This window comes from Gouania willdenowi, chromosome 1 (genome assembly GCF_900634775.1).
Source record: "Gouania willdenowi chromosome 1, fGouWil2.1, whole genome shotgun sequence".
Classification (NCBI taxonomy): domain Eukaryota; kingdom Metazoa; phylum Chordata; class Actinopteri; order Blenniiformes; family Gobiesocidae; genus Gouania; species Gouania willdenowi.
This window is the reverse complement of record NC_041044.1, coordinates 407,935-427,743: the sequence shown is the minus strand read 5'-3', so window position 1 is coordinate 427,743 and position 19,809 is coordinate 407,935. Positions and strand designations below refer to the sequence as shown.

At 38.2% G+C, this 19,809-nt stretch overlaps 2 protein-coding genes and 1 long non-coding RNA gene across 3 annotated transcripts; 1 reads left to right on the top strand and 2 right to left on the bottom strand.

Annotated features, from left to right (window-relative positions):
* Nucleotides 1-517: 517 nt before the first annotated feature.
* Nucleotides 518-10,975, bottom strand: LOC114471070 (uncharacterized). The gene is made up of 8 exons (XM_028459620.1): nt 10,945-10,975; nt 9,759-10,150; nt 7,745-8,045; nt 6,924-7,054; nt 6,714-6,775; nt 4,383-4,540; nt 952-1,107; nt 518-885 (listed from the first exon to the last, which is right to left on the bottom strand). Exons 1-8 carry the CDS (start codon nt 10,973-10,975, stop codon nt 518-520), a joined length of 1,599 nt encoding a protein of 532 aa, XP_028315421.1.
* Nucleotides 10,976-12,561: 1,586 nt separating this feature from the next.
* On the bottom strand, nt 12,562-17,123 carry commd1 (copper metabolism (Murr1) domain containing 1). Its single transcript, XM_028454614.1, has 3 exons — nt 16,701-17,123; nt 15,925-16,197; nt 12,562-12,933 (listed from the first exon to the last, which is right to left on the bottom strand). Exons 1-3 carry the CDS (start codon nt 16,872-16,874, stop codon nt 12,814-12,816), a joined length of 567 nt encoding a protein of 188 aa, XP_028310415.1. The 5' UTR covers nt 16,875-17,123; the 3' UTR covers nt 12,562-12,813.
* LOC114468015 (uncharacterized) lies at nt 16,746-19,429 on the top strand. Its single transcript, XR_003674600.1, has 5 exons — nt 16,746-16,984; nt 17,601-17,720; nt 18,083-18,165; nt 18,322-18,497; nt 18,575-19,429. It is a non-coding gene; the product is annotated as an uncharacterized LOC114468015 (long non-coding RNA).
* Nucleotides 19,430-19,809: the final 380 nt, after the last annotated feature.

The window sequence follows — 19,809 nt, the reverse complement described above, 5'->3', positions numbered from 1 at the left end:
AAAAAAAATGTGTACGCACTTCCTGGTTTTTATTGTACGCCAGCTGAAGTGTGCTTACTAAAGCACACTTTTATAAACGAGGCCCCAGAGCCGGCCTTCCTACCAGGCAACCCAGGCGGTCGCCTCGGGCGGCAAATATCCCCCCAGTAGAAAAAAATTTAAATAATTTAAAAAGGTATATTAAACATGAATCACAATCACTGTACATGTTTTCTTTTAACCAAATATTAATATAAAAAATCTAACTATACCTGCTGATCTTCTCATATTTATATTCATTTTAATTTAATTCTCCACTCTTGCTTAGGGAAACGAATGATCCAATGCCAACCCTGCTCCAGATCAATAATTATTGCTAATAAAATCAGTTAGTAATTAAATGAAGGTGGTAATTGATCACAGTATTTCTCCATGTAGTGAGACCAGTAGCTGCTGTTTGTGTGTTTTTATTAGTGCACGTGTGTAACGTGATCGTATTTAAACACAAAGAAAAGAAACGTAAGAAGAGATGAATATATCACAGCTTGTTTCCATGCTGGGGGTCCATGTAGCCATCAGGGGGCAGCAGAGAGCTGAACCTCAGCAGAGGAAGGTCACGATCCTTCACCTGAGACCACGTGTCTCTGGGGCCACGGGAAGGGGGTGGTGGGGGGGGCAGCTCCCCCTCCCCAGGGTTGGAGTAGCTGCTGCTGGGTCGGTAGTTGTTGTTGGAGTCCTGAGGAGAAATACTGCTGCTGCTGCTGCTGCAGCGCACCAGGAACGCCCCCTGGTGATGACGGCGGTACAGCAGCCCCGACACGCCCAGCAGCATCAGCAGGAGCGCGCTCAGTATGAAGAACAACACGTACACGCCCTTAGCCTCCGAGGACACGCCCCCACTGCAGCCTGAAGGGAAACAGCATCAACCAGTGGTTCCATCCCTCATCCATCCACACACTCATCCATCCATACCTTCAGCCTCCACCTCTGAACACACCATTCCTTCCAGTCCAAGCCGTGAAACGTCTCTAAATCCTGGTCTGCAGTGACAGGAGTAGGAACCAAACTGGTTCACACAGTCTGCATTAACGTCACACAGCACCAGATGTGTCCCACACTCGTTCACATCTGGAACAAACAAAATGTTATGATCAAAGTGAAGGATATTTATTATATTTCTGTATTTTTAATGTGAGCTGAGGAGAGCTAGACTACACTGATATATGGAGAAGACATGGATGTACGATGGAACCATGAAGATAACAGAAACTAAACCACCTGTGTGGGGGTTTATTTAAATAAACTGTTAGTGAATAAACTCATTGTCATCAACCCTCTGAGATGCTCAATTAAAAGATCTGGAAGAAGGTAAAAAAACAACCTTTGACATTTGGTGCCGTGACCCCGATTACCTAACTGAAGATTTTATGACTTTTAAACAAAGGATTGTCTGACTTTTGAGAACAAAAGGAAACAACTGCAGCTGTTTGGAAGCAGTGGAGGACATGAAGCTAGCTCAGCACCATGCGGCTCAGAAAGAGCTATCAGACCCAATGGAGATGGTGCTCATCATCTTCTTGCGTATGTCTTCAGATCCTCAGATCTGTTGCAGCAAGCCATTCCAGCGTCTCGCCGTCCAGGTTCATTAGGCCTAGGTCGTCATTTGGTGGCCAGTGTTTGGACCAGCTGGTGAAGACCATAGACTGTATAAAAAGATGGATGTGACGTCCTCCATAGTTCCCACTCAATGTTCTTGAAGCCAAAATACAGCGCTTGGGGGCACTTCCATCTTGCAAATTTGACGTCATTGGCAACCAAAGTCTGCGCAGTAGGGTCCGGCAGAAGGAGACCTGGTAACAGGCCCCGCCCATTTAACGTACTGCATGCTGCCCAGCTACACTAAGACCATACGTATCTTTCCCACTAGAAGCTCTACCAACGTCATCATAGATCATAGAGGTTAGAACTAGAAGCTCTAAAGTTTAATGACGTCTCAGATTTCCTTCACGACGTAACTGATATTCACAAATAGCTACGCAAGATCCGAGACTGTCAATCATCATCATATATGACGTCAAATCTAATTTTTCAACCTCAAATAACTGATTTAAAACAAACTTCACAGTTATTATCACCCTACATTGTGTTCAACTGCTCATTTTTCTAATGAGGTTTGGAAAAAAATATTTAACAAGTATTTTAACTTTACAGTTTGACCCACATCCCATTCGTTATCATTGAGGAGGCGGGGCTTATGACCTATACTGCAGCCAGTCAGCAGGGGGAGCTCTAACAATAAAAGCTTCACTTTACCTGGAGCTTGTCCTGTTCATTCTTCCTAGATGGGGTGCGTCGTCCATATTTTCTACAGTCTATGGTCAAGACGTGGTCAACAGTCTGTAGAGGGTCTCCACATACAGTGGACACTGTCTGCGAGGCCTCATCGCTGCATTGATTCTCCAAAACGTCCCATACCTATCCTCAGGTGGTTGAGGGTTGTCCACTGCTTTCTAGCTCACCAGGGACATCTGTGGAGTCCTCAATGTAGCAGTGGAGCCTGACGTTCTATTGTTCTCCACTGTTCCCATCATCTTGCCTTGACCCAGGAGGCTGTTTTCCATGATGAGAGGCTAATAGGTGTGAGACCTGCCTGGAACCCTCTACTGAGGAGAACATTCTATCCTGTGGAAAAGGCTAACAGGAAGACCACAGCGTGCTAACAGTAGCATATGGACTTCACCATCTCATCAACAAAAAACAACTTCTACACATGTTTCTGCTCAGACACATGTTCTACTACACCAGTTAGCAGTGCTGATGAAGACAAAGGAGAACATGCAATGCTTGAGGAAACCACAAAGGACAACAGCATGGAAGAGCTGCTGGAGGAGAAGCTGAGTTCACAGGAGAATGAGTCAGAAGAGGAACTGATTCCAACTCCCACCTCTGAGGAGACCCACCTCACTGCTATGAAACAGCTCCTACACCCACATCATGGAGTGGTTCTCCTACCACTGAGTCTCAATACTTGGATTCATTTGATCAGATGAAAGAAGAACTGAGACATTGAAGGAGAAACCAAAAAAAATCCCTATACACACATTAACCTATGGTCCAAACAATCAGCAGTGTTAACGTACACTGCACTGTATCAATAATGTACCTAAGAAGTCAAGTTCTTCACATCTTAATGATTAAATCATGTCAAAATGTGGATTAAGATATTGTTTTTCTTAATGTTTGTCTGGTAGAGCCTGAATGTGCTGTGATATATGGTAGAACACACACACACACACACACACACACACACACACACACACACACACACACACACACACACACACACACACACACACACACACACACACACACACACACACACACACACACACACACACACACACACACACACACGGATCACTTCAGGGACACATTCTGTTAATCCTCCAAACTGATTGAAGACACATTTAATGTTCTAAATATCAGTGTTGGTAACGTTACTTTAAAAAAGTAATTGGTTATAATTACTCACTACTTGTTCCAAAAAGTAACTGCGTTAGTAACTAAATTACTCTATAATAAAAGTAACTCATTACCAAGGAAAGTAACTATTTGCGTTACTATTAAAAAAAAAAAAAAAAAAAGTTGCTTTATGTCAAATAATTCATATTTTTTAGATACGTGTGTCATTGTGAGGTGTTTCATTAAATTATAGTTGTTTACAACAGATGTGGACAAAGTCTTCACTCCTGGATATAATGAACACTTCACATGTACGTTCTTGTCTTTGACCGTGTGTGTGTGTGTGTGTGTGTGTGTGTGTGTGTGTGTGTGTGTGTGTGTGTGTGTGTGTGTGTGTGTGTGTGTGCTGGCACGTCGCCTTAGCCAATCATAATCTCTCACCTTGTTTCTATCCCACCTCCTCACTACAGCTGTGTAAGAATCCAGGGATACTTTTGGATAAAAGTTCATTCAATCACTGCATGTAACGCACCACATTTAACGTTCAGTAACGTTAACGGTGTTGTAACGGCGTAAAAAGTAATTAGTTAGATTATCCCGTTACTGAAAAACAAACGCCGTTACCTAACGCTGGTAAATATTAACGAGAAAACACAAAAATCAGATTTTTAAAAAATATCTGAATTGAGCTTTAACAGCTGCAGTGAGAACGTAGCCGTAAACTTCTGCTTCGTTTACTAAACGTTACCTGTGACTAATTAGAATAAATTCTAGTCACTAGTCCTCAGAGCTGTTCAATTAGAAGATCTGGAAGAAAGTAGAGAAACCTTACACGTTCTACAGGAGACATCCTTAAGACATTCTAGAACCTAGAGGAATCCTCATCCTACTACAAACCTGTCTGAGGCAGATCGGTACCTCATGTTGAGGATCTTGTGTACCTGCTGTGGACACTGAGACTATAGCAGCTTTTCCTTCCAAAGCTGCAGCGTTGGTGACGAGGGTCTGTAGAGCAGAGTGGACGTCTCTGTGGACCTGAGAACCTCCAGGAGGAGGTTTGACCTGCAGCCACAGGATGTAGAGTACACCTGACTGTAGCCTACACACACGCACGCGCACACGCACACACACACAAAATAAAGGTTGCTCAGTTGTACAGTCAATGTTTCCATAGAAACTTCAGGGTTTCCTTTGAACAATCAAAGAGCTCTATTTCCCTCATCTTATTTCAGAGTGGACCACTCCACTCAGTGACACCATCATCATCCTCATGGCCCCGCCCATTTCATGTTTACTCTATACATAATGTTTCCACCTTCATCATCTTCTTTTCCATCTGTGTCTCATTGATCTTCGCCTTTGTCTGGTGTAGATCTATAAACATCCTCAGGGACCAGGTCAACCTCGTCATCGGGTGACCATGGCTCAGGTGGTGCCTAGCATGTTAGCTCAGTCCCATTGGTTGATTAGCACCTAGCATGTTAACTCAGGCCCATTGGTTGATTAGCACCTAGCATGTTAGCTCAGTCCCGTTGGTTGATTAGCACCTAGCATGCTAGCTCAGTCCCACTGGTTTATTAGCCCCTAGCATGTTAGCTCAGTCCCATTGGTTGATTAGCACCTAGCATATTAGCTCAGTCCCGTTGGTTGATTAGCACCTAGCATGTTAGCTCAGTCCCGTTGGTTGATTAGCACCTAACATGTTAGCTCAGTCCCATTGGTTGATTAGCACCTAGCATATTAGCTCAGTCCCATTGGTTGATTAGCACCTAGCATGTTAGCTCAGTCCCATTGGTTGATTAGCACCTAGCATGTTAGCTCAGTCCCATTGGTTGATTAGCACCTAGCATGTTAGCTCAGTCCCGTTGGTTGATTAGCGCCTAGCACGTTAGCTCAGTCCCGTTGGTTGATTAGCGCCTAGCACGTTAGCTCAGTCCCTCTGGTTGATTAGCGCCTAGCACGTTAGCTCAGTCCCACTGGTTGATTAGCACCTAGCATGTTAGCTTAGTCCCATTGGTTGATTAGCACCTAGCATGTTAGCTCAGTCCCGTTGGTTGATTAGCACCTAGCATGCTAGCTCAGTCCCACTGGTTTATTAGCCCCTAGCATGTTAGCTCAGTCCCATTGGTTGATTAGCACCTAGCATATTAGCTCAGTCCCGTTGGTTGATTAGCACCTAGCATGTTAGCTCAGTCCCGTTGGTTGATTAGCACCTAACATGTTAGCTCAGTCCCATTGGTTAATTAGCACCTAGCATGTTAGCTCAGTCCCACTGGTTTATTAGCCCCTAGCATGTTAGCTCAGTCCCATTGGTTGATTAGCACCTAGCATATTAGCTCAGTCCCATTGGTTGATTAGCACCTAGCATGTTAGCTCAGTCCCATTGGTTGATTAGCACCTAGCATGTTAGCTCAGTCCATTGGTTGATTAGCACCTAGCATGTTAGCTCAGTCCCGTTGGTTGATTAGCGCCTAGCACGTTAGCTCAGTCCCGTTGGTTGATTAGCGCCTAGCACGTTAGCTCAGTCCCTCTGGTTGATTAGCGCCTAGCACGTTAGCTCAGTCCCACTGGTTGATTAGCACCTAGCATGTTAGCTTAGTCCCATTGGTTGATTAGCACCTAGCATGTTAGCTCAGTCCCGTTGGTTGATTAGCACCTAGCATGTTAGCTCAGTCCCGTTGGTGTGTGAATGGGTGAATGAGCTGATATTGTAAAGCTTTGAGACGACATCAGAAATAAAGAAATATAAATTAAGTTCATTTACCATTCATTGGTCAGATCAAACGCCGTCATAAAATGGCCTCAGGCTTCAAAATAAAGGTATTTTAAAAATGCCATAAAACACAACATGACATTTTATTTTGAAGGAACTGTAAATACACATTACATCAATATGTGCTGTTTCTGATACAAGAGTATCAGTGTTAGCACTGTTATTTTCTATTTATTTTGAAAGGTTAAGATCTATCAATGTTTCATTTAACTTTGTATTTATTAATTAAACAATATGTTGATATATCTTAACTTTAAAAAAAAAATAAAAGGAAAGAACTTTTCAGCTTTGTCATGAGTCATATGACAGGATGTCCTACATCTACATCATTGGTTCTCCCCCACTGCTCTACTGCTCTCATCACATTTCTATGCTTCCTGTTCTCTAGTGATGTCACTTCCTCTTTAGTCATGAGTGGAGCTTCCTGTTGATCTTTACCTCTCCTCCATCTCTCAATGACACAGACATGATGTTAGAATGAGTTTAGATCAGATCTCACCTTTTTATTCTCTTGGTGGAAGTATAGAGCTGAGTGTGTAGAGCCTCCATCTGCTCCTTCATCTACACACACACACACCCCTCAGTTGTACAGTCGGTGTGGAGGTCCACTCTGTGTGTGTGTGTGTGTGTGTGTGTGTGTGTGTGTGTGTGTGTGTGTGTGTGTGTGTGTGTGTGTGTGTGTGTGTGTGTGTTGTGTGTGTGTCTTTACCAAGGCTTTGATGGACAGGAGCAGAGACCTGGCAACGTTCTCCCAGGAGTTCTCCACACCTTCAGCAACATTCACCTCCAGAGTCACTTCAAAAAGATGATCTGTAAAAAACCAGGAACAAGATTCACACTCTCACACACACACAGTAACACACACACTCACAGAAACACACACACTAACACACACACACTAACAGAAACACACACAGTAACACACACACACACACAGTAACACACACACACTAACACACACACACACACTAACACACACACACTCACCACCAGGAAGATGTGGAACATCCGAGTGGTTTCTCACATTCACTAAGAAACACAGACACAGTTTAATAATCCATATTCTAAACCAAATATTAATAAATAATACAGCTGATCATCAGTGAAAACGAGCACAATAATGTCCTTAAGTTTATACTTTATGTATAAATGATAAAGTGTTTAATGCACAGATAATATCAGTCAATAAGTGACAGATTTGCAGGATTTTGTCTTTTAAATTTAATTTTTTTGTGATCAATTTTTATCCTTTTTGGGGAAATTATGTGAAATAATTTCAGGAAAATTGAGATTTTGATTTGAAATTTAAAATTCCTGCAGCCACGTGATAAAGTGTAGAAAATTAGATATTTACTGAATTATTTGGTCATTTAGACAATAATTCATGTTTTTTCTGTCTTTAACTTTCTCCTGAGGGCCAAATTGGATGCTGTAAAGACCCAGATTAGGCCCCCGGGCCGAGCGTTTGACACATGCTTTAAAGCCTGGGAACCAATGAGAATGGAGGATGTCCAGGTGAAAAATGGAGACCTGCTGCCATCATCAGATGGTCCGTGAGGGGCTCCACCACATTGGGCTGAGGGTGGGTGGTTCCTCTGCTCTCCACAGGGGGCGCTGTGGCATCACTGGCCTTGTCCTCCCCCCAGCTGGATGCTGTGCTCTCATTGGTCAGTGGAGTTGTGGGGGGGGTAGAGCTGCTGTTTAGCTCAGTGTGTTCACCATCACTCTGAGGAGGAGGTGAGGGCCTGTGAGGGACACCTCTGCCTGATCGACTGGTCCTCTGAGGGGGGGCCACGGTGAACTGGTAGACATCCATGATGTTCTGACCCACCTGAGACAGGAAGAGGAAACAGTTCATTTAATAAACACACATACCACGTTAGCATCAGAGCCACGTTAGCATCTGATGTATGGACATGTCTACGTACAACAGGAGAACCTACAGAAGAACTAATACCAAACACATCTATCCTCCTGAAATCAAACGACTGTGTATGAAATAGAGTTTTTATTGATTCAACTTCACATTTTAATCAAACTATTTACAATTGTCATATTTTGCAGTAAAATGTCAGTGACTGGCCTCTATGGGTTGAAACCAGGATATTATTGTTGAATGTTGCTATTGGCTGAGAAGGTTTGGCTGTGTTTTAATAGTTCCCTCCTATCTCCTTTCCTATCCACTGTTTCCTCCTATCTCCTTTCCTATCCACTGTTTCCTCCTATCTCCTTTCCTATCCACTGTTTCCTCCTATCTCCTTTCCTATCCACTGTTCCCTCCTATCTCCTATTCATTGCAGTGACAACATTTAAAGGGACACACACACACGAGCGCTCACAGAAACTCACGATAAGTAACGTAGATCATGTACGTTACTAATGCAATAACTTTAAATAAATAATGTAAAACCCATATATTGTTATATGTAGACATATAATCAGATTATAACTGACATAAAACACCTTCTTTAAACCCAAACAAACTGCGACACAGTGACGTCATGAACCCAGAACCGCTCAATACCTCTAATCTTAAAATTAACGTTATAATACACCAAATGACTCCAAAATAACGGATACACACACTTGTGGTATTTGGAAGTCGTTGACTAAGTTTCAGGTGGAACTCATACTGTGTCAGTGAGATATTCATACACAGAGCTTTTTTATATACAGTATAGATGAGTGATCTGAGCTTCATTACAGGAAAGAACAAAGTTTTATAGTCATTCTGTGTATGTTTGTTGTCTTAGTCATTGTGGCATTTTGTGCGTTTCTGTTGTACTTTTTTGTATTTTTTGGAGTCATATTGCATATATTTGTGCTGACATTTTATGTTTTTTGGAGTAATTTTTGTGTATTTATGTTGCATTTTTCTTGTTAGTATTGTGGGTTTGCAGAGTAAGTTTTTGTGTTGTTCTTGTCTTTTATTGTACTTTTGTTGTAATTTTGTATATTTTTTGGAGTATTTTCTGTGTTTTTTATTGTATTTTCCTGTAATTCTTTGTTATTTTTAATGTCTGTCATTTTGTATATTTACTTTTGGTGCCGCATAAAATTAGGCTTAGGGCCACATGTGGCCCTCGGGCCACCAGTTGCTTATGTCTGTTTTAGAAGATGAATTCTATGGAATTCTACACTTTCCATTGAGAACCTGAACCTGTTCAGGTGTGGATCAGGATCAGGTCTCACTGATAATAATAATAACAGGATCATCACACTGTCTAAAGCTAGAGTTTAGGCTAAAGATCTAGATTAAGACTTGAATCCAGTCCAGGCTGAGCTCTGAGTCACATGTTTGTAGTCCACCTACCTCACTGTGTGTGTCCTCCTGGTCCCAGGACCCCCCAGCACTGACATGTTGGTCATAATCAGAGATTAAACCAGACTTCTCCAACACTCTGTGTTCAGACTCACTGAGGTCCACCCCTCCCCCTCCTCCTCCTGCTCCTCCTCCTCCTCCTCCTCCTCCTGCTCCTGGTTCTGGTTCTGGTTCTGGTGTCTCACTGGTCTCTGGGAGTCCATCTCCAGGGTTGTAAAGCACCGGTGGTCCAAAGGTCTGATAGCGACCGTAGAAGCCCCTGTAGGGGGGGCTGGGCCAGCCTCCAATCAGCAGCACCACGTGGAGCGTGTTGGAGGACGAGGTGAACTTAGCCTCTCTCCAACACTTCTGGAGAACCTTGTGACCCAGTAGATGTCCCTCAGGTTCATCCACGTAGACCTGGTCCTGTTTGAGGGGGCAGCTCTCGTCTGGGGTCAGGTCCTCCAGGTGGAGGTGGATCCTCTGACCGGGGTCCACCTGGATGGTCCAGTTACACCACAGAGGAGGGTTGGAGCACAGGTAGTCTGGAGAGAACAGTTCTCCACTGGGGCCCTGCAGCAGCTGGTGGCAGCTACGTAGGGCGAAGAACGCACTGGGGTCTCCACCCCCACCATCTGAGAGGGACACAGGGACAGGGTGAGCTCACTGAGGACCACCACATCACTGAGGACCACCACATCACTGAGGACCACCACATCACTGAGCAGACAATTATTCTATGTTTCAACAAATGTTCAGGATGTCCCACGTCTATTGTTCAGTGATTAATCAATGATTCACACTGTAACTGTTTACTTATATCTGATCAATAATTATAGATATGGATAGTGTAGTGGGGGGGAGGGGTGTGTCCTAACTCCATCACATAGAAAGGTAAATATGGTATAGTAATAAGCTCCACCTACTCTCTCAGAATATAGAAATAGATCTGCTATACATCCTATCTGGTGGACATGTCAGCTCCTCTCCTCTACATTATCCATATCTACAAATGTACAATATTGAATTATTAAAGAACAATTGGTAAAACATTCAGAATTATTTTACACCAAAGTGTGTGGTTATTAAAATGATATGAATTAACTCAAAGGTTTTAACTCCGCCCATAAATGTGACCCAAATTAAAGGTTCAATATGTGTCATAAAATGTTATATTGTTAGTGTTCATTGATCAATAACTTTGATAGTTTATATTTTAGTGTTGATATGAAATAGGTTGATATATTATCAATAGTCAGTAGAAATTAAATAAACTGATTGATTATTAAACAATGAGTGTGTACCACATGGTTTAATTTAATCTTCTATAATTCATTACAAGTTTTAAAAAATGATTAGGAATCAATAAAAAGCAATCTATAGATGATCAATGCAGGGTGATATTAATCATATTAAACTCAATATTTACCTGAACTCCACTTGGTTTCTCCTTTGTTCATCTGTAGACACAGAGATCTATTATGATATATTGATCATGTATTGATGATATAGATGTATGTGATGATGCTCACCCTGGCACCACAGTCTTTCCACTCCATCACAAACATTAGCATCAACGTTAGCATTAGCTTTAAACAGCTCAACCTGCTCTTTAGCAGCATTTTACAATCACACATGAAACTACTCAGAAGAAGAACAACAGTGAACAGGTGAACAGGTGAAGTGGTGAACAGGTGCAGTTCATCAGTGCAGTGATGAGCTGTAGGAGCAGCCTGTGTCCTGTAGGGGGCACTGTTACACTTACAGCACTGATATTAAACTACTGTTACACAACGTTTATTGTTGATCATTAATCTATCTTTGTAGAATCTCATTAAGGAAGAAACCAAATCTACCACAAATACAATAAATAAATAAAATATATAATGTAATAATGTACAATTATTTATGAAATAAAATCACACCAATGAATTCAATTCAAAATTAAATAAATTCTCAGGCTCTAAATATAGATACATTTATAGACTGTAAAGCTGTTCCATGTGGGTAACACTATAATACAATATATAATATAATATAATATAATATAATACAATACAATATATAATATAATATAATGTAATACAATATATAATATATACAATTTATAATATAATATAATACAATATAATACAATATATAATATAATATACTACAATATATAATATATACAATTTATAATATAATATAATACAATATATAAAATAATATAATTTAAAATATAATATAATATAATACAATATATAATATAATATAAAATATAATATAATATAATACAATATATAATATAGTATATAACATAAGATATAATATAATGTAATATAATACAATATATAATATAATATAATACAATATATAATATAATATAATACAATATATAATATAATACAATATATAATATAATATATAATATAATATAATGTAATATAATACAATATATAATATAATATAATATATAATATAATATAATACAATATATAATATAATATAATATAATACAGTATATAATATAATATAATATAATATAATACAGTATATAATATAATATAATACAGTATATAATATAATATAATACAGTATATAATATAATATAATATAATATAATATAATATAATATATAATATAATATAATATAATACAATACCTTCCTATCTCCTTTCCTATCCACTGTTCCTTTACCCCCAGAAGTGTTTAAGTGGCGGCCATGATAAAGAGCGTTCAAGTTCTCTTTAAGCTCAGGAAAAGAGTCTCAATGCTTCCTTTATAACCTCCTTTAGCCTAGGAAACACTGATACATCCTTTACTAAAGGAGACAAGATAATGATGACCCACAATTCATTGCAGCGACAACATTTAAAGGGACACACACTCACGGAAACTCACGATAAGTAATGTAGATGTAAGTTATTAATGCAATAATATGAACAACTTTAAATAAATAATGTAAAACCCATATATTAATGTATGTAGACATATAATCAGATTATAACTGACATAAAACAGACACTCTGGTTCTATAAAAATGATCAGAGACATTTTTATCCACATGATGTTTTATTAATCATAATTAATATTAATGAGTGTGATCAACAAATCAGGAGTACCAGGACCTTTAGTTACTGTAACTACAGATAATGATCATATTTATTTATATATTTAAGGACAGAAAGGATTCAGCCAATGATGTCACATACTTTATTAAAACATTTCTTCTGATCAGTGACACCATGTGATCTTAGAATAATCCAGATGTTCACAGCTGTTGATGAAACATGAACAGAAGCTGTTTGGTCCTCTATCAGTGAAGGTTGGAGGTCTGCTTCACATAGTGGTCCATGTTCTCCTGGATCTCCTTCATCTTCATCAGAACCTCCTCCACTTTAGATTCATCCACCTCCACACACACACACTCAGTGTCCTGTAGACACACAACAACACAACATCAGTGTGTGTGTGTGTGTGTGTGTGACATGAACACACACTCTGTGACCTCAGGTATATCCATAAAGCAGGGTTAACAAACTCTGAGTTACTTCATCACTTTATCTCGTCAGTGACGTGAATATTAATAACAAAATGTGTCTGAGGAGACGTGTCAGCATCATAGATGTCTGTATATAGAGTCCTCCTGTTACACTGGATATAAACACAGTGACTGATGCTTCATATCTAATCATTTATATTGATTTTAATGTAATATTGATTACATTATTGATTGTTTATCATTAATAATCACTTTATATCTAATAATCAGTTTATATTTAATAATCAGTTTATATTTAATAATCAGTTTATATTTAATAATCAATTTATATTTAATAATCAATTAGTTTATATTTAATAATCAATTTATATTTAATAATCAGTTTATATTTAATAATCAATTTATATTTAATAATCAGTTTATATTTAATAATCAATTTATATTTAATAATCAGTTTATATTTAATAATCAATTTATATTTAATAATCAATTTATATTTAATAATCAGTTTATATCTAATAATCAGTTTATATTTAATAATCAATTTATATTTAATAATCAGTTTATATTTAATAATCAGTTTATATTTAATAATCAATTTATATTTAATAATCAATTTATATTTAATAATCAGTTTATAATTAATAATCAGTTTATAATTAATAATCAGTTTATATTTAATAATCAATTTATATTTAATAATCAGTTTATATTTAATAATCAGTTTATATTTAATAATCAGTTTATAATTAATAATCAGTTATAATTAATAATCAGTTTATAATTAATAATCAGTTTATAATTAATAATCAGTTTATATTTAATAATCAGTTTATATTTAATAATCAGTTTATAATTAATAATCAGTTATAATTAATAATCAGTTTATATTTAATAATAAGTTTATATTTAATAATAAGTTTATATTTAATAATCAATTTATATTTAATAATCAGTTTATATTTAATAATCAGTTTATATTTAATAATCAATTAGTTTATATTTAATAATCAATTTATATTTAATAATCAGTTTATATTTAATAATCAATTTATATTTAATAATCAGTTTATATTTAATAATCAGTTTATATTTAATAATCAGTTTATATTTAATAATCAATTAGTTTATATTTAATAATCAATTTATATTTAATAATCAGTTTATATCTAATAATCAGTTTATATTTAATAATCAATTTATATTTAATAATCAGTTTATATTTAATAATCAATTTATATTTAATAATCAATTTATATTTAATAATCAGTTTATATTTAATAATCAGTTTATAATTAATAATCAGTTTATATTTAATAATTAGTTTATATTTAATAATCAGTTTATAATTAATAATCAGTTATAATTAATAATTACTTATAATTATTAATCAGTTTATATTTAATAATAAGTTTATATTTAATAATCAGTTTATAATTAATAATCAGTTAAAATTAATAATCAGTTTATATTTAATAATCAATTAGTTTATATCTAATAATCAGTTTATATTTAATAATCAGTTTATATCTAATAATCAGTTTATATTAATAATCGTTTATATTTAATAATCAGTTTATATTTAATAATCAATGTCTTTATTTATATAATACATTTAAAAACAGCTACAACTGTCCAAAGTGCTGTACAACAAACATTATAAAGTACAATGTAAAAACAGTCACAAAATATACATCATAAAACAATAATAATAAAATACATGGGATCTGCTCAGCTTGTGTTGAAGGCCAAAGCAACATGAATGGACTGGACCATTATGACGTTCAGCTGAAGGCTGTTCCAGAGTCATCTGATTGGAGGATCAACAGAAGCTCATCAACCCATTCACACATTTAAAAACCATCCTAAAACTGACTGAAGCCAGTGCAGAGTTACTGTACGTGCTCACGTTTCCTCCTTCCCATGAGCAAACGCGCCGCTGCGTTTTCAACCAACTGCAGACACCGGATGGAAGTTTGATCAAGTTCACAGTACAGAGAGTTACAATAATCTAAGCGACACGTAATAAAAGCATGAATGACACGCTCCAGGTCGGCGTGAGGCAAATAGGATTTGATTTAGCTGAGCAAACGCAGCTGAAAAAAGCTATTTTTGACGACTGAACTTATTTGATTGTCAAACTTAAGTGAACTGTCCAAAACAACCGAAAATGGAGCCTGTGGCACAGCTGAAAGGTAAGGACCAAGGTGGACGGCAAAAGATCCATTTTCAAGGTACGATCTAAACCAACTAAAGGCAGTACCTTTAATGCTAATATGATTTTTGAGGCGTGAAAGCAATATTTCATGGTTGACAGTGTCAAATGCTGCCGTTAAATCTAAAAGTACCAAAACAGTGGAGCAGCCTGATCAACAGTTAAAATAAGGTCATTAAAAGAGTGAGTCTCAGTGCTGTGACGTAACTTAAAGCCAGATTATATTTAATGAGTTTATATTTATTATTATTAATAATAATAATAATAATAATAATAATAATAATAACAGTAGGGCGCACGGTGGCTTAGTGGTTAGCACGTCTGCCTCACAGCAAGAAGGTCCTGTGTTCAAGTCCTGGGGTGTACACCTGGGTCCTTTCTGTGTGGAGTTTGCATGTTCTCCCTGTGCTGCGTGGGCTCCTCCCACAATCCAAAAACATGACTGTAAGGTTGATAGAGTCTCTAAATTGCCCATAGGAGTGAATGAGAGTGAGTGGTTGTCGTCTATGTCGCCCTGTCCAGGGTGTACCCCCGCCCAGCGCCCAATGACAGCTGGAAATTGACACCGGCAGTCCCCCGCGACCCTGATAAACAGGAATTAGCGTGTTTGAAGATGGATGGATCATAATAATAATAAATCCTGCTTCACAGGATAACATGATCACCAGATGAACCAGAACAGTGACTCAGCAGATGAAGGGCACTCTCACCTGTGTGGCTCCGCCCAGCTCCAGCTCCACCACGCCCACTGGGTTGCTGTGGCCGGAGGTCTGGATGTCCACCCTCCAGCTGAGGCCCCTGAGGGCGGGCTCCCAGCGGCTCTGGGCCTGGAGCCTCTCCCTCACCTTCACACGGTGACTTTTCCAAAACCGTGAGAGGGCGGTGGCCTGTTCAGCACTAACCCCACCCCCTCCCTGTTTCCTGGTCTGAGCTGTGAGGAAGACCCCCAGCTGGGAGGGGTCCATGTCTGCTGAGGCCATGGACTGAGGAGGAGATATTGATATATTTATACGTTTACATAAATGATCAACACTGATATCACAGCAATAAGGCACAGATTTCACTTTACATTTATTTGATTTTGTGACACATTTTTATGTGATTTAAGGAACTATTGTAGAATAATTTGAAGAAAATCACATGATTTTGAAAAAAAAAATGAGTTATTTTAATAATTTGAGATAAAAAATGACTTCCATCATGTGATATAAGGATGTGAGCCGTGCTAATATTGTGGACTTTCATTAAATTGTTTCATTATTTTGGAGAAATGTACAAATGAATTAGTTGTTAATTTATACAATGATGTTTCTCTGACTTTTTTACTTTGTGACACAGAATCATTTGTTGAGTCTCTGATAAATAAATAAAGTGTTTAAATGTAGTTTACAGGTTCTCTCTCAGTCTAACATGAAATGCTTCCACTGCAGACAGCTCTACAATCATCTAAAATCATAGATCTATAGATCTAGATGTGAGGTGCTACCTTTATCAGGCCTCTCATCTTGTCGTACAGACACCGGAAGTCGTCCTGCGGTACTTCCGGGTAGAGTTGTTCTTTCAGCAGCTGCTCGTTGAGCTCCGAGTTATTAAAGAACTCAGTCTGACATATTCCACTGATTAAAGAGTTTATAGAGCGGAATGACTCAGTGTCAGACATGGCAACACACACACTGGTTGTCCGTAATGACGCACTACAAGCCTCTCTCACTCCGAGGATCCACTTCCTACCGAAGTATACTTCCAAGTATCCCAAGATGCATTGCGAAGGTACAACGACACCAAGCGGAAGCACACAGTCTATAATATCTCCGTTATTTCTACACCTTTGAAAGTTGTGAAAACATTTTAAGTTTGAAAGTGACCGAGTAGAAAATCAACATGTGCTCATTTGATGCATAAATACATTTCATGCCGACATTTCGGAGACCCTACTGACTCAACTTCCGGTTAACTTCAAAACAAGAGCCCTATTTACTAGTGTGTAAAAATGAATGGAACGCAGGAATAGATCTTTTATTTTGAAAAGGGGGTGTGTTCTTTATAGCTTGAAGCTGATCCCAGGATGAATTATTACATTGTCACTTATAGACAACGTATAACCCTGTATATGGTGCCTTTTTGTTTGGACTTGTATATATCATTCTTTTTTTTTTTTTTTTTTTTTTTTTATATATCATTCTAATAAATAGAACTTAGTCGTACAAATAAAAGTGTCATGGCTGTTGGATGTTATTGTGACCCCTGCTTTATCACCTGCTCACCATCCACATCTGTTACACATCAGCCTCTGTCTATAAAGGTGCTCCTCACCTGCTCCTGTTTCTTCATGACCAGTGATGGACTTCCCTGTTCCTCTTTTGACCACCTGACTTTTGCTCTTCAGATCAACCCTTGGATTCCTGCTCTGTTGGAGCGACTCCCCGTTATCAACCTCTGCCTTGTCTTACGACCTCCACCTCTTGGACCTCCCCACAGTACCACCTCTCCATTCAACCGACTACCCGTAGGTTGAATGTCAGTAACTGACATTTTGATAAGTCAGTTACTGTACTATATGAATTAAGTTTATTTTTAAATCTCCATATGAAATGAGAGGACTTTATAATTCTTAGCATGTGATTACTTAATGCTATTAAGTTGTATTGTTTTTAAGTTATACTTATAAACACAATTCCATTTATTCAAAGGATGAATATGTTACCCCAACTTGGCATAATTAAGCTAGAACATTTTCTAACTTACAGTATAAACTACTTAATTTAATGACTTAGAACGTTGGGGTTTACAGTGCTCCAGTGTTTGTCTCTGTAACACCACATCTTTGGTTAAATATCTAAATACATCTGTCCCTGCTTCTGAGTCCAGATGTGCACACGTCACAGATCTTCCCTGATGACGTCGAGGACGAGCCATCCTTCACCTCTGGTTACCCTGGTTACCCTGCAGAAGTAAGTCACTATTTATATTGTAAATGTCACGTCACCACATTTTAATTACATAGCAAAGTTTAGTCATTTATATTCATGTAGGTGTAAAACCTAAAATATAACATTTCTAATGCAATACACAAATACCAATAAATAGTTTTTATTAATTTATTACAGGGTGGTATGTGAGGACCATAACCAGGATAAATCATCATGTACCTCTCCTGTGCCTGTATTTTGAGGGAGGTGACCTCATTCAGACACCGACCGTGGGTGGGGACGGGTGCTTGAAATCCTGTTGTTTTTGTTTGTATTGGTTGACAAACACCACATCCTACTGGCTTGTGTCCGAGGTATTTACCATTCCCTACAGTACGTGTCATGACATTGTACACAGAACCAGTAAAGCTATCCAGGACATTTTCCACAGGATCATCTGCTTCCCCAACAACGCAGAGTGGCAGGAAATTGGGGCTGGTTTTCAACGGCTTTTGGGGTCCGCAGCTTTCAAGAGGTAGCTGGGAGCATTGATGGGTGCCATGTACGGATTGTGCCACCTGGAAGGTTTCCTAACGATTACTACAACAGCAAACTTTTCCTCGGATGCCGTTGTAGGACTTCCTGGAAGTGTCCATGATGCTAGCGAGCTTAAAAGCAGCTGTTTTTACATCCACCAGCTGTACCCACCCCCAGGTTGGCATCTCAATGGCGATGGTGCATATCCTCGCCTGTCCCAGCCGCTAAATCTGCTCACCCCATTCCGTGAGCCGGTCCGGAATGCTGTGGAGACTAGGTACAACGCCAGGCTGTCCAGGGCCAGATGTGTGGTGGAGAGGGCATTTGGTGTCCTGAAGATGAGGTGGTGCTCCATCTTTCTAAAGACCCTGGAGGGGAAAGTAAAGTTTGTACCAGAGGAAATAGTTGTTTCAGGAATGGTGACGTTTTAGAGGATGAGGATGGAGCGGACATGGAGGTTCCTGTCCCAGTCCAGTAGTTGGGGGACAGACTCAGGGACCACCCTGCTGATGCAGTGTCTGCCCCAACCAACATGTTGTAAGAGAACATGATTATCGTTTATAATGTAAATGTTGATACTTTTGTTCCCATTCATATTTCTCACATTCTCTGTAAACAGTTTACTAATTACAGAATGTTTGCTCCTGTTATACCATCACACAATATTGATAAAGCTTATAATTATAATTGTGTCTTGATGTATGTTTGAGATATTGTATATATTATTAGACAACAGTAAGTTTTGACAAAGTAATATAGAGTGACATCAGCACTGGGACTTTTCACACAGTATCACTCCTCTGTTCAGGCGTTCTAACAAATCAACTTTCAGTGATGAAATGTTTGTGTTGCCTGGCAACAGCCTCATCTTTTTCCGATTATAAAATGTGTATTCAAGGAGCAAAATAAATGATGAAAGAAGTAAACTGTTGTTAATACTGTTAACTGAATAACAGCTAGACCTCTTGTATGATTTGCTTCGTTAAATTGACAATCACAACATTATTAACGACAAAACTATAGGAAAGGCACATTTAAAACAACGAAATATTTAACTTTACCACTCAATAAAATCCCATCAAAGGTAAATCAACTGCAGTCACAAAACAATGGGGATGTAACGATTCATCGCAACGCAGTTAAAAATCG

Excerpts from the sequence above, each read along its gene's own strand:
- LOC114471070 (XM_028459620.1), bottom strand. The coding sequence starts at position 10,975 with ATGAACAAAGGAGAAACCAAGTGGAGTTCAG. Across the intron at positions 10,151-10,944 it reads AGAAACCAAGTGGAGTTCAG|ATGGTGGGGGTGGAGACCCC; the intron begins GTAAATATTGAG and ends TGTCCCTCTCAG. Across the intron at positions 886-951 it reads TTCAGAGGTGGAGGCTGAAG|GCTGCAGTGGGGGCGTGTCC; the intron begins GTATGGATGGAT and ends GTTTCCCTTCAG.
- commd1 (XM_028454614.1), bottom strand. The coding sequence starts at position 16,874 with ATGTCTGACACTGAGTCATTCCGCTCTATAAACTCTTTAATCAGTGGA. Across the intron at positions 16,198-16,700 it reads AGATGAGAGGCCTGATAAAG|TCCATGGCCTCAGCAGACAT; the intron begins GTAGCACCTCAC and ends TCTCCTCCTCAG. Across the intron at positions 12,934-15,924 it reads AGCTGGGCGGAGCCACACAG|GACACTGAGTGTGTGTGTGT; the intron begins GTGAGAGTGCCC and ends GTGTGTCTACAG.